The sequence below is a fragment of the Ammodytes marinus genome (assembly GCF_949987685.1).
Source record: "Ammodytes marinus genome assembly, chromosome: 13".
NCBI classification, from domain to species: Eukaryota; Metazoa; Chordata; class Actinopteri; order Uranoscopiformes; family Ammodytidae; genus Ammodytes; species Ammodytes marinus.
Genome location: NC_137217.1, coordinates 11,803,463 through 11,816,564, shown reverse-complemented (window position 1 = coordinate 11,816,564; position 13,102 = coordinate 11,803,463). Strand labels below are relative to the sequence as shown.

The window sequence follows — 13,102 nt, the reverse complement described above, 5'->3', positions numbered from 1 at the left end:
CAACTGTGGTCAAGCCAGCGATCTCTCGTTTTTGCTTGGTCAAACCATAGATAGTAGGGTCAAACCAGCCGCTTCTTTATTTATTCCCCCGTGTTGTTGTGAGCACAGAGACGGCTCGGTGCAGCTACGTGACATCGTAGCAGTGGGACACAGTGCAGCCAACTGATTAATTTAATGACGAGGAAAAACACCACACAAGAAACAGTGCCGCGCTCACATTTTCGCCAAAACACAAGACTCTCTTCACTCTAGCCGAGGTGACTACACATGGCGGAAATTATTCTTTCGACCAACTGTGGTCAAGCCAGCGGTCTCTCGCTTTTGCTTGGTCAAACCAGCCGCTTCTTTATTTATTCCCCCGTGTTGTTGTGAGCGTGTATTTACTACTATCTTATCTATGGCGTAAAGACACAGAGACGGCTCGGTGCAACTCATAGAGACAGTGAGCGAACAGTGCTGGCTGCGGCAGCTACGTGACTAGCAGTGGGACACAGTGTAACCAACTGATTAATTTATTGATGAGGAAAAACACCATGATACACAGTGCTGTGCTCACATTTTCGCCAAAACACAAGACTCTTCACTCTTGCCGAGATGACTTCAAATGGCGGAAATTATTCTTTCGACCAATCAAATGACGGCAGTGTGTAGCTCCGCATTTTAGGCACCCTTTCAAGCGGCTAGTACCCCTACAGAGGAGTACTGAGATTAGGAGCGGCTCAGAGCGGTTAGGTGCGCTTAAACCGTACCCTACCCAACTTTTGGCAAATGAAAAGCCAAACTACCCGGACAGAACCGCTCCGATCCGACCCGCTCTACTCGGTGGAAACGAGGCATAAGGAGCAGCAAGATGTTCAACTGCACCCATGTTCTTGTTTACAAGTTGTGTATTTAATCGTAAATGTCACGTTGAAATGTCAGAAACACCAGGCCGGCCTGCCAACAGACAACACAAGATGGTGGTTTGGCGTTACACTAACTTTAGCAAATCGCTGGCTCATGAATAGTCTCACACATGCAATCAATTTCTCACATACACAAACCGAGGGCAATATAAACAGCTTACTTTCAAGTGTCATTAGTGACCGTTCACTTTGGATGTGCTCCCTTGCAATCAGCAACAGCCTACGCCTGGGCTGCCTTGACACGCATGCCCACACACACACAAACACACACACACACACACACACACACACACACACACACACACACACACACACACACAGTTCCGTAGACAGCTTTGATAAAAGCATGAGAGCTCTGAAAAGCAATTTGACTGGGGCCCAACAAAAGGAGTGTTTTTCTGGGATAATCCCCCGACTGGGACTGCAGGGGATCTGTGTGCATGTGTTTGTGCGTGTGTGTGAGTGTGTTTGTGTCTGTGTGCGTACCAGAACCCTTGAGAGTGGGTGTCTGTATTTGTACTTGTGCAATTGTGTGTGTGTGTGTGTGTGTGTGCGTGTGTGATCAGGCCGGGCAGGGAGGGTTTTATTCAGGATTTCATTAGCAGGGAATAGGAGATGTTTGGCCTGGCCAGCCACCTCTGGCTCAGGGACAAGAGTGTGTCTTTAACCCAGCTAAACTGTCTTTGAGGGCAAACACCGTGGCAGTTTTATAGACTTTAACTGCGTTTCTTTATATATTCCTCTCAGACTGAGAAAGAAAGAGTACAGGGGTCGATCTCCAGAGTTTGTTCACACCAAGGCTGTCAGTGCTTGCTGCTGGATACAAACAAAAAATGGTCCTGTGTGTTTGTGAGTCTTCTTAAGTGACGATTTAAAGGTTTAAACACTACCAGTGGTTAGAAGCGAGTTAGGAGAGACTCTGGAGTATCGACGAGAAGGCACAGTGTGCACTCATTTCTGTTGCTATTCTTTAATATTGATGTATGGCAACATCTTATTTGAACGATTTGAATCGGACCATAGATCATTTCTGGCACATAATCTCATCAGTTGCAAATGTCGAGGTGTTTCTTCTTGAATCTGATCTTTTCTTTGCAGTAGAACTTGTGGATATGTGCTAAAGTGCTATGTACTAAAGTGCTAACCTATTTATGTTGCGTGTCCTGCTTCTGCATTTGATGCTCATCGGTTGGATGCCTCTCTGGAATCTGTGGGGGCACCAAGAGGCTTGCTTTTCTGATTAAACTAACAGTATCTGTTTAATGTTCGCCAAGCTGTATCTTTCGGTTTCAGATTGTGCCCTGTGTTGACAACTTAAAAGTGCTAAGGTCCGAGGTGGCAACGTACAGATGCATCTATTTAAACAGGTAAACACTAAGGCATGATTACAATTCTACTGTCCAGGTCTATCAGAAATGTCTTTGGTGATAAATCCCTGTAAATACCAGGACTTTGTTTCGTGAGCTTTAAAGTTTGCCATAAATGTTGAGCAAAGCACTTTTTTTTTGTTGCAAAATAGGTACTGATCGTTCAGTATAGCTTAAATCTTACCCTATAGGCTCAAGCCAGATTTGTAGTTAACACACTGTAAACGGGAGTGTGCTGATACACACAGCATAGGGTTTGACTTTTAGTTCAGAATCAGTTTTTGCTTAAATTATATTCCCCACATTAACTGTGCCTTCCGCGTTCTTTAAACTACATTGATAGCAATGCTAAAATAAGATCCACATTGTCTTTGTGAATTTGGAGCTTGAATTAGATAATGCCGACCTATTTGGAAACCTTATTGTGCATGTGAAATAAAATGTAAACATGTAGAGTACATCACAGACAGATTCAGACATACTTTTAGACATTGCGGTTGCTACACCTGACTTTGGTCTACCAACTGCCAGACAACAAAAAATATACATAAGTCCATGAATGATGACTGCTACTCCAGAGAATACGGCAGATCATTTCATCCAGTAGCAAAATATGATAAGTGGGTTTTTTTTCCACTTGGGAAGTTGGACTCTCTTTACTACAGCATTCACTGTCCTTAATAATATAGCCACTCTCCACAAACCGCCGAAATTCAACAGGTCCATTTCCTTTGGGGGGATGTTAAAAGGCATTGTGTGAAATGTAAAGTAACGTCAAGTGAAGCTAAAGAGAGCAGGGTAAATGACAAGATGGCCGGAATGTGTTAAAGGGTCACGGAACAATTCACACTATAACTGTGTTAAGGTATTCAGGGGAGGAATTTCCCTTTTTACAGGTCCGTCCTGTACTGCCCACTGAGACAAGAATAGACAGAGTGTAAAAGAAAGGATAAGATAGAGGAAAGAGCAAGAGGAGAGAGCAATAGAAGGAAGCAACAGCTAAGTAGGATAAGGAATAACATATAGGGGAGGGGGGATCCCTGCAGGGCATTCTATCAATTATCTCACTGGTCCCTGGTGTGGGGATCACTCGCTCACCAACGCACAACACCCTCACACCCCACACCACCACCACCACCACCACCTCACACACAATGAGAATAAGAAATGCGCCCACCCAATCCCCACGTCGACAGTTATAATGACATCATGCATTTATTGCCCAGAATGTATGCATATAATGACGGTGTGTTAGAGATGAATATTTTCAATTACGTGAATATGTTCGCTCTGTGAACACAAAGTATTATCATATTTTGTGTTTACATATTACAAACAAGAACCAGGTTGAAAGCAAATGTGCAAGTGTTCGACAAGATTTTCATTTGGTTCTATAAAGAATAGAAACATATTTAGCTTATACATGTATTAATATTCCCCCCCCCATACTTTAAAAAATGTACCGTAGGAAACTATGAACAGGCTAGAGTTTGGAAAATGGATGAAGAAATATGAGTAATAACATCATAGTCTAATTCAAATTCATAGCTATTAATTCTGAAACTAGATGTGTGCTATAACACACTGTAGCAGGCTTTTGTGAAATATATAATAATATTCATCACGAAAAACAAAAACAAGTGTCATCATAATTATACTGGATCAATGCATGTGAAAATGCAAATCCCTGACAGCATGTAAGTGTAGGTGTAAAACAACACATGCATTTTAGGCCTATGTGTGATGCCAAGCCTGACTCATGTCCGGTGCCCACACTCCATGTAAGCAGTTTGACACAGGGATATATCATGGGTCAGCAGGCCACACACAGGTCAGCTTAATGATCCTTAAGCTGGGGAAAGCGGTTAAGAACACTGGAACGCAACATACTGTGTAGACTAGAATCCCAACACATTGCCTCTTCAGTTCTGTCACACAGATAGAGTGCAAGCAAAGTGCCTCAAAATCCACTATAAAACACAAACTGTTAGATATTCTAAAATAGCTTGCTTTACTAATACCTGCTGAAATAAACATGAGCAGGTGGATGAAGGGGCTGTGGAAGACCAGAACTGTCTACTCTGCAGAACGCTGGCCATGAGTGAGCTTTGTAAACTTCAAGTGAACTGTGGCTCGGCACTGACACCTGGAAACACTATTTTAATACAAAACATTTTCCATCACAGCACACAAGACTGATTTTTTTTTTGTTTTTTTCACCATTTTGGCAAGTTTTGATAAGTCTCTATTTTGCACGTGAATGTGACTGGGGAACTTGTGGATCAGACAGGGCAAACAGTTAGACAAGCACACACTGTATAATTGTATACAGTGTGTGGTGTTTATACCAGCCGTCAACGCCAACTGGCTGGCTGAGGTTGAAACGAGCTCGGCCCCAACTTCGCCCGATTACACATTACACATTGTGATTTAGATAGAGCTATTAAGACTGCTGGCCTTCGAAAACCCACCGTGTGCCTTAATATCAGCAGTTTCAGATGCTGTATTGATCTTTTAGCCTTTTTTCGGTTAATGAATGGATGTAAGGTGTCTTAGTATTCATTATTTACTGTAGAGCTGGAGGCCAAAATCCATATCATATAAAACCTGGACAGAATCTCCTTTTATTTCCAGAAACTAGATTTGCTTCAATACATGTCCGCAGCTAAAGGCTCCAGGTTGTGCTCTTTGTCTCTCCCTTGTCATCCCACCAATAAAGTCTTTTGTCAGGTACTTTGATGGTGTTCTAAAAGACAGAACACCGTTGGCCAGAGCTGTAGGCTACATCTCAAAGAGTTGCAGTATCAGTGCGAGTCTTGGGAATTTTGTTTTGCTTAGCCCCTCAGTATTTCAGCTGCTGCTTCCCGTAAGTAGATCTGCGCTCGAAACGTGATTTGCCAAAAACATCTGCGTGCTAACTGGTATCATGTTTGCTGCCAGGCAATATTGTATCGTCGGACATTCTATCGGGAAGTGCTGGGGGACTATTGGAGCCATCAGCAATTTACTGCCCGGCGTAACTGTTTGAGGTAGATGAGGCCCTGACAGCAGCTTTTAAGAGGCAGAGAATCCATTAGACAAGGGGTCGCTACAAAGTGGCCAACTATTAAAAATGCAGCAGCACCATTTATTCACTGACCCAGCCTACAACTTTCTGTCTCCCTCCTTCGCTGCATCGTTCTTTATTTCCCTTTGGATCTCTATCTCTCTCTTTTTTCTTCTTCCCTTTGAATTCTTTTTTGCAGGCGCCATCTGTTCTCTTTTTGATATATCTCACTCTGCTCTCCCTGGCATCACTATTCCTCCTCTATCATCCTTTTCTCTTTCTCTCTCTTCTCCTCCACATATTTCCTATTACAAAACCTGGCAGGGGTGAGCCTCTCTCTCTCTCTCTCTCTCTCTCTTTCTCTCTTGCCACTCGGTGCACGCTCTGACCCGCTGAAGCTTTTTCTCACTCCTATTCAACATAGCGTGGCACTGGTCAACGTTCGCTACTGCACATGGGACAAGAATAGAACAACCCACGGAGAATAATAAATGGACATATATGGGTGGCTAGGAGAGTCCCTTATAAGCAGTAAAAAAACTACCCCGGCAAACTGGACAGATGGTAGGGGAAAGAGAGAGAGAGAGAGAGAGAGAGAGAGAGAGAGAGAGAGACCAGAACACAGTGGGGGAGAGGCAGGAAAGAGAGAGACAGAGACAGAGAGACATGGTTGGGGCCTTAGAGGAAGGCAACATAAAGCTGTTCTCTATTCTTTACAATTGCATATGATGCTACTAAGAGCTGAGCTGAGGTCCAAACTGAACGTCTGGCCCTTAAACAACAAGCACATGGTCATATGGTCGGTTGATGGTTGTAAAAACTACAACTGAGGAAAGCCAGCAGATGTGTGATGAGAAACAGGGCACGGGCAGAATGCATGTAATGACATAAAACCCTATACCCTCTGTTTACCTTGCACACTACACACTACACACACACACAATTGCGTTTCTGTATGCACATGTGATATGAGCTACATCATTTACGGCCCCTGTTTTCTGCTATAACTTCATGTTTGATGCTAGGAAGAACAGAAGCTTTTGGAAGGAACCGAGGAAGGAAGGAAGGAAGGAAGTTACAGGAAAGGATGGACCAGAAATAATAGAATTTATCCTTTCTTTGTTTCCTGGTGTCCTCTCTGTGCCTACACATGCTTAAAACCATGTTTTGTGTGAACCTCCATTCCCTCCTGCCTGTATGATGTTTGGTCGTCGACGCCAAGCCAAGCCAAGCCAACGCAACCCAACCACCGACGACCACATTTATCTAGCGCATAACAGAGAGTAATTGAATGCAAATAGCTCATTTTTTAAGGAGCGGGATATTCTATTTGGATGTCCGGGCATGTCCGAATGTGTCATTACATTGATACCAGCTGAATGCTGTTTCTCATTAGCCTAATTAAAGCTCCTCGTGTGTGCCACTGAGCATATTAGCAGGCTGATCTGCAGCAAAGCTAATGATCGGCTGGTTGATAATGTGATCTTTTTTTCCCCCCTTCTTCTTTCAGCCTCTCTCTTATCTCGCTCTCACCGATTATCATCAAAGATTCACGCCCTCAGTCAATCATCAACCGACGCTAACAAGATGAGAAAAAAAACTGAATAGCTCAACTATTCAGATGCACAAAGCTGCATATGAAAGTTCATACTGTATGCAGGCATGTAGAAAAGAGAGAGAGAGCTGTGAAGCCAAAGCAAAGTAAAAGCAGATGATGTCTGAGACAAGAGAAATTAAGGCATAAGGGGAGATTAGATGGACTAAAAGGTGTCACAAGAGTTCCATTACACTGTATGTTAACTAAAGATAAGGCCAGAGTGCCCCACGACTTCTCTTTGAATAGGGTCCAGCAGATCAAAGAGCTTCATGGTCGGAAAGAACAAAAATGTAACAAGGGCGCAGCACGAGGAATTAGCCCTTGACAAAAGCAAGCAGTCGTGTATATCATCATGTACGTCATGAGTCACTTCTAAAAAAAATGGCAACCTGTCACACTTTATGGTGATTGCTGTGAAATTTGCTTTGACGACACACTCCTCCCCAAACCACAGGAACACACTATTACTGTGATCATTTGTCTTTCATTTTCGTTTGCTCAAATTAACGCTTTAAAGAGCGGATTTACTGCAAAAGGTTAAAAAAATGCCTTCAGTAGATTATTTAATCATGCTCTCTAAGCAACAGAACAACCATCAACAATATGCCAATTGAAACTAGCTCACAGAGGCCATTAGGAAAATCCTAAACATTGATTGTACTTAGGAATGATATATTTCTGCTATGGCTTGTCCCTCCAGCTATATACCCTGTGGTTACATTTTAACAAATCACACTGATAATGCAACATTGCAGCTGTGCTTCAGCATTAACCCTCCCCCTGATCCCTTCAAGCCCTCTTATAGCCGTGATTAAGGGCCACTGGGCCCTCATAAGAGGGCATGCTGTCCCTCCCTGCCCCCTGCTAATGTACACTAACTGAACCTATAGGCCATTATGAAGGCAGAGCAAGAGCAATTCTGTGTTTAATAGCCACACATTTACACACACTCTTTGTCATCTGGCTGAGCATTGTTAGATAAAACAAGACATTTCATAATGTCTTGTTTTTTTCTGCCTTTTTGTGTATGTCGGGCATGTGTGCGATTGTGAGTGCATGTGTGAGTGTTTAAAGATTGCTATTGTAAGGTAGTTAAGGCAGCACACGCACGCGCACACACACATACAAACACACACACACACACACACACACACACACACACACACACACACACACTGATTGATCTCCATGCGGGAGGAGAGCCTCCACTCTCTGGAATCAAGATTAATAAGAGGCCATTTACATCTCCAATCAGATCAATGAGCAAAAGAGAGAGAGATGAGAGAGAGATGGAAAGTTTGTGAAAGAGCTAAAACGATACCACACTTTGAATACAACCGGTAAGTCTTTGTCTGCTGTGTTGCATTGTACACAAAGAAAACCACCTGAACACCTACATTTACCTCCACAAACAGTTAAAATGTGTGTGTGTGCACGCACGCACACACACACACAGACACACACACACACACAGCTAGTCCTCATATTTGAAGTCAGAGAGCAGCACAGGCAGATCAAACACTAGGCTGTCTTCAAGGTCCATATAGATGTATAACTGAGCTATGGTATGGGGTGTCCTAAACACACACACACACACACAACTGTTCTTCTGGGACCTGGAGGGCTTTAATGACAGCAAGCTGCACAGAGATGGGGTCAGGCAGGGGAGTCACTGTTCAGAGGCCACACACATGCAGAAACACACTCAGATTAAGTCAGAGCACACACACACACACACACACACACACACACACACACACACACACACACACACACACACACACACATGTGCTTACAGGCATACAGTACACACACAAAAGTGGGCAAAATGTATTCTGGTCATGCGCGCGCGCACACACGCGCGCACACACACACACACACACACACACACACACACACACACACACACACACACACACCCGTTGGTGGACAAAGTTGCAGGCTCATGTACAGTCACGGACACTAACCTGACGTACAGAAGAAGGTTTTATTCATATGGATGTATAAACACACACACACACACACACACACACACACACACACACATACATACACACAGGCAAAGCTGAGAAGGAACACTGGCGAAGGTAGGATCCAATTTGATTTGACCTTGACAGCAGAGGGAGGGAGCTAGGGCTGGTTGGAGGCAGGGATGGAGAGATGGAGGGAATGAAGTGATGGTGTGGGCCAGATGCCTGTTGCAGATACTTGAGAGAAATTAGATGACCTTGAACTGATAGAGATAACTCATGGAACAAGGAGACAGCAGTGTGACACTGTGGCTTCTGCACACATGAAACGGTGTGGCGGACGTGCATTAAATGCTGAAGGTAATTTAACAGACATGTGCAAGCAGCATGGTATTTTGTGTAATAGACCTGCACATCACAAAGTGAATTTCAATGGATGCTCCTGGATTCACTGACAGGGCTGATTAAAAAAATAAATAAAACCCAGCTTCTTCGTTATTGCTAGAAAATAAAAAATATTACCCTTTTAAGTTTGTTAACAATTCGATGCAATCACAAGCATTGTTTGTAAGTGTAAATATGCAAATCACGAAATTACTGAGGAAAACGCTGCCAAAAACACTGTCTCCCAAACTTATTCACAGCATGGTTTATTGTTAAAATCTGAATCCCCCGAGAAGAAAAATTGTATTTCACTCATTTTAATTCAATTTGTTAGGGTCAAAAAAAGGAAGTGTTCTAACAAAAACATTTTTTTTTACCAAAATTACCATATAGCTATATATATATATATATATATATATATATATATATATATATATACATATATATATATATATATATATATATACATATATATATATATATATACATATATATATATATATATGCTTCCTCATCATCAGAGATATACATTGCAATCAAATTGCAGGTTTGCATTTACAAACAGTTCCAAGCTTTTGTTTGTTAATCTTGAGCACATTCTTAAAAAGCATCAGACAGCTCCTTGAGGTCAACTTGTGCAGCTTTGAGATCGGCAGATAAGTCGGTAATGACATCATGCTGCAAAAACAACCTGCTGTTGTGTTCAAGGGTCATTGGAAATATTAATTTTATTTCCTGAACTTAAGCTGAGGAGCTGCCACAGTTGAAGTGTTTAAGCCGATGAATATAATACTGCATTCAGCCTGTGCTGAGATGAACCAGTGTGATGTGAGATCTGATAGACTGATCATTTAGCCAATGGTGATACAATGATGTCATTTCCGTAAATGTACTTTATCCACAACTTGTGGCAGTGAGGCATAAGTTAAAAAAGGTTCAAGAGCAGTGAATGTTGGACTTTTTTAAGTAAGCATTTAAAAGCATCCTAACATATCTTAGGCAGCAGAAATATGACAAATTTAACATGGTAACTATTGTGACTTTAAGTGTTTTTTATTGTTAGGGCTTCCAGTCAGGACAGTAGTTGTAGCAGAGTGTGGAGATATAAAGTTATTTGGGTATGTTGAAGCTGTGTAAAGTCGGGAAATGTAATTATCAGTTGAAAATGGGCAGGATTCTCTGTATTTAATCATTTGGATTGGAATAGGAAAATAAATCCCACCGGTGCATCACTGGTTCATTATTGGTTCAAATAACAGTGTACTGTATGTGACTCCGCATTCATACTGTACTAGATGTGTTGCTTTTGGCCTGCAATGCATCATGCAGCCTGCGTTCAACATATTTTTAACAGCGGAGCAATCATTTCCTTACCTGTACTTCCCACACTCAGTCCACCCGATAGCATGATCTCTCTATTCTCTTAACATCCCACTCATACACTTTTCATCTCTGTTTCTCCCTCTCTCCATCTCTCTTGCCTACTGACTGATGTGTACATATTTATTAAGTATTGCAGCAAACCTGCCAATTCCCTCAATTCCTATCACGCGAAAGAAGGAAAAAAAATCAAATGAATCACGGAAGACAAAGGGGGGGAATGGAGGGCTGGACGATATGATGCAGGAGCAATCGATCAGGCCTCGGTTATCCAACACCCCCCACCCCTCCCTCACTTGGTGGTCGAAAAAACTCAAGAGCGGGAGTTATCTTGCGTGTGGATCTGTGTGTGTGTGCTACGTTTGAGAAAGAGAATTGGAAACTAAAAGAATAAAGAAAAAGAAAAAAATGCAGTGCAGTTTTTTGCTCTCCTTTTAATCGGCATAGTGTATCAGGTTACATCAATCACGTCTACAACATGCAACCCTGGGTGACTATGGGGTGGGGATGGCCAATTAGGGGGTATGGGGTGTTATTGAGTGTGAGAAGGAGAGAGAGAGAAAACATAGGGGTTAAGGAAAGGAGGTTGGGCCTCCTGGCCTGAACTTGAACTTGGAGCTAGTGGGGGATAGGAGTGGGAAGGACCGGGGTCAAGCACTCAGTGTGTGTGAATGGAAAAGGAAAAAACCCAACTGAGTGACACATATACTGTATGTCCCCGTTTGGAGAGGACGGGTTGCCATTTAGCAAGCTGTTCATGTGAGGCAACGTCAGCAGCATATCTCTCTCTTTTCACTGTAGCACCCAAAGCAAGAAGAACATTATGGTCTTTTCCGTAGTAGCCTTTTTTTCAGATCTTGCTCCATCGATCAAGGAACATGACATAATTAAGGTAGGACAAATAACCTGAGATTTAAAGAGGCAGCAGACAGAGTTGATTAAAAAAAGGAGGGTGTGCCGGAAGATTTAAACAAAAAAGGACATGGTATTTGCAACACACAAGCACGTTTTATTTCCCTTTTTTCTGGTTAAGAGGTGTTAAAAATAGGTCAACCTTTGGCTGACCATCCTACCTTGGTCTGGAGATAGTGGGGGTAGTAGTAGGTGTAGTGGGGGTACATTGGCTCCAAACGTTTTCCCATGTAGCTGGAATCCAAAATGGAAAGGAGGCTGGAGGTGGAAGCTCGCAGGTGTTGGGGTTACAGTACGTTAAGATCACTCCAAGGGGGGGGGGGGGCTGGCCTGGATCTCCCTCGGACGACTGTTTTCCTGAGTGGAGGATTGCGGAGAGGGAGAACGCTCTCCTCCTACTGAAGTGTGTGTGTGTGATCAACGCAGAAAAGGAAAGGATGGATAGAGGGACGGATAGTACCGGTACTTGGTGTTTTAAAAAAAAATGTAGTCTCTCTACTTGGTCACAGAGAACCTCACACAACCATTCCTCCCAACTGAGATGGAGAGAATCCTACCGGAGTGGCAGCAAAAAGATATATTAAGAAAAGGGGGAACGCTGGGGGAAAAGGAAGAGGGTGTGAAGAAAAAGGAAGATATGAAAGGATAGCAGGAGGCAGTAGAGGAAACAAAAGGGGGGGATTGAGGAGCAGGACGGATAGAGAGGTTAATAGGAGAGAGAGAGAGAGAGGAGGATGAGGAGGAGGACAAGGAGGAGGAGGGAGGAATGGAAAGGGGCTCCGGTTGTGCCGGTTCCTTGCGCGCTCTGCTCTGAAAATCACACTCACTCTTCTTTTTCTTGTCTGTTGCCCCTGAACATGCCCCTCAAATTTGCTCTCCGGCGTCTCTCACTCTTGTCTTTGCCCGTCTATTTCTTTCTTTTTCTTCTCCTCTTCCCGTGTATCCGCTTTTCACTGTCTGGTTTTATCCTCCCCTCACACCAGACGAGATTCCCTTGATCCCGTCGGGAGCTTTCGGCTTGTATCCTTAAGAGAGAGAGAACACACAGACACACACACGCGGTTGTCCTCTGGATCTATCCTTCACAAGACAGTTCAAAATCAGCGATGAACTCACAAATGGATGTGGTGCCGGAGAGGAGAGGAGAGGAGGAGGAGGAGGAGGAGGAGGAGGAAGAGGCGGAGGAGGAGGAGAGAGGGTGGTCTGGAGCTGTGTGCTGTGCGACTGCCTTTTTTCTCACTCTCTCTCTCTCTCTCTCTCTATCTCTTACTCCCTCCCTCTTTTGTTAAGCTCCATGGGGAGAGAGAGATAGGTAGATAATATTGCTGGAGCCTGGCGTTGAGGATGAGCAACAAACAAAAAGCCTCGGTAAAAAAAAGTCCAGATAGCCCTTACCAAAGATAGGCGCGCACTAACACACACAGAGGAAAATCCCTTCTGATCCACAAGGTGCCTCCTCCAACTCTCTTCTCTTTTTTCCTCTTCTCAAGCTCACTCTATTTCTCTCTCTTTCTCTCTCTCTCCCTGACGCTTTGCTTCCC

At 43.4% G+C, this 13,102-nt stretch overlaps 1 protein-coding gene across 1 annotated transcript in view; it reads right to left on the bottom strand.

Annotated features, from left to right (window-relative positions):
• The window catches only part of LOC307259907 (RNA-binding motif, single-stranded-interacting protein 3-like), a 115,880-nt gene extending 103,209 nt beyond the window's left edge, over positions 1-12,671 (bottom strand). Inside the window, exon 1 of the mRNA XM_080039977.1 lies at positions 11,723-12,671. Coding sequence (XP_079896103.1) covers positions 11,723-11,791 — 69 coding nt within the window. The 5' untranslated portion in view covers positions 11,792-12,671. The remainder of the gene's footprint in view (positions 1-11,722) is intronic.
• Between the last annotated feature and the right edge of the window lie 431 nt (positions 12,672-13,102).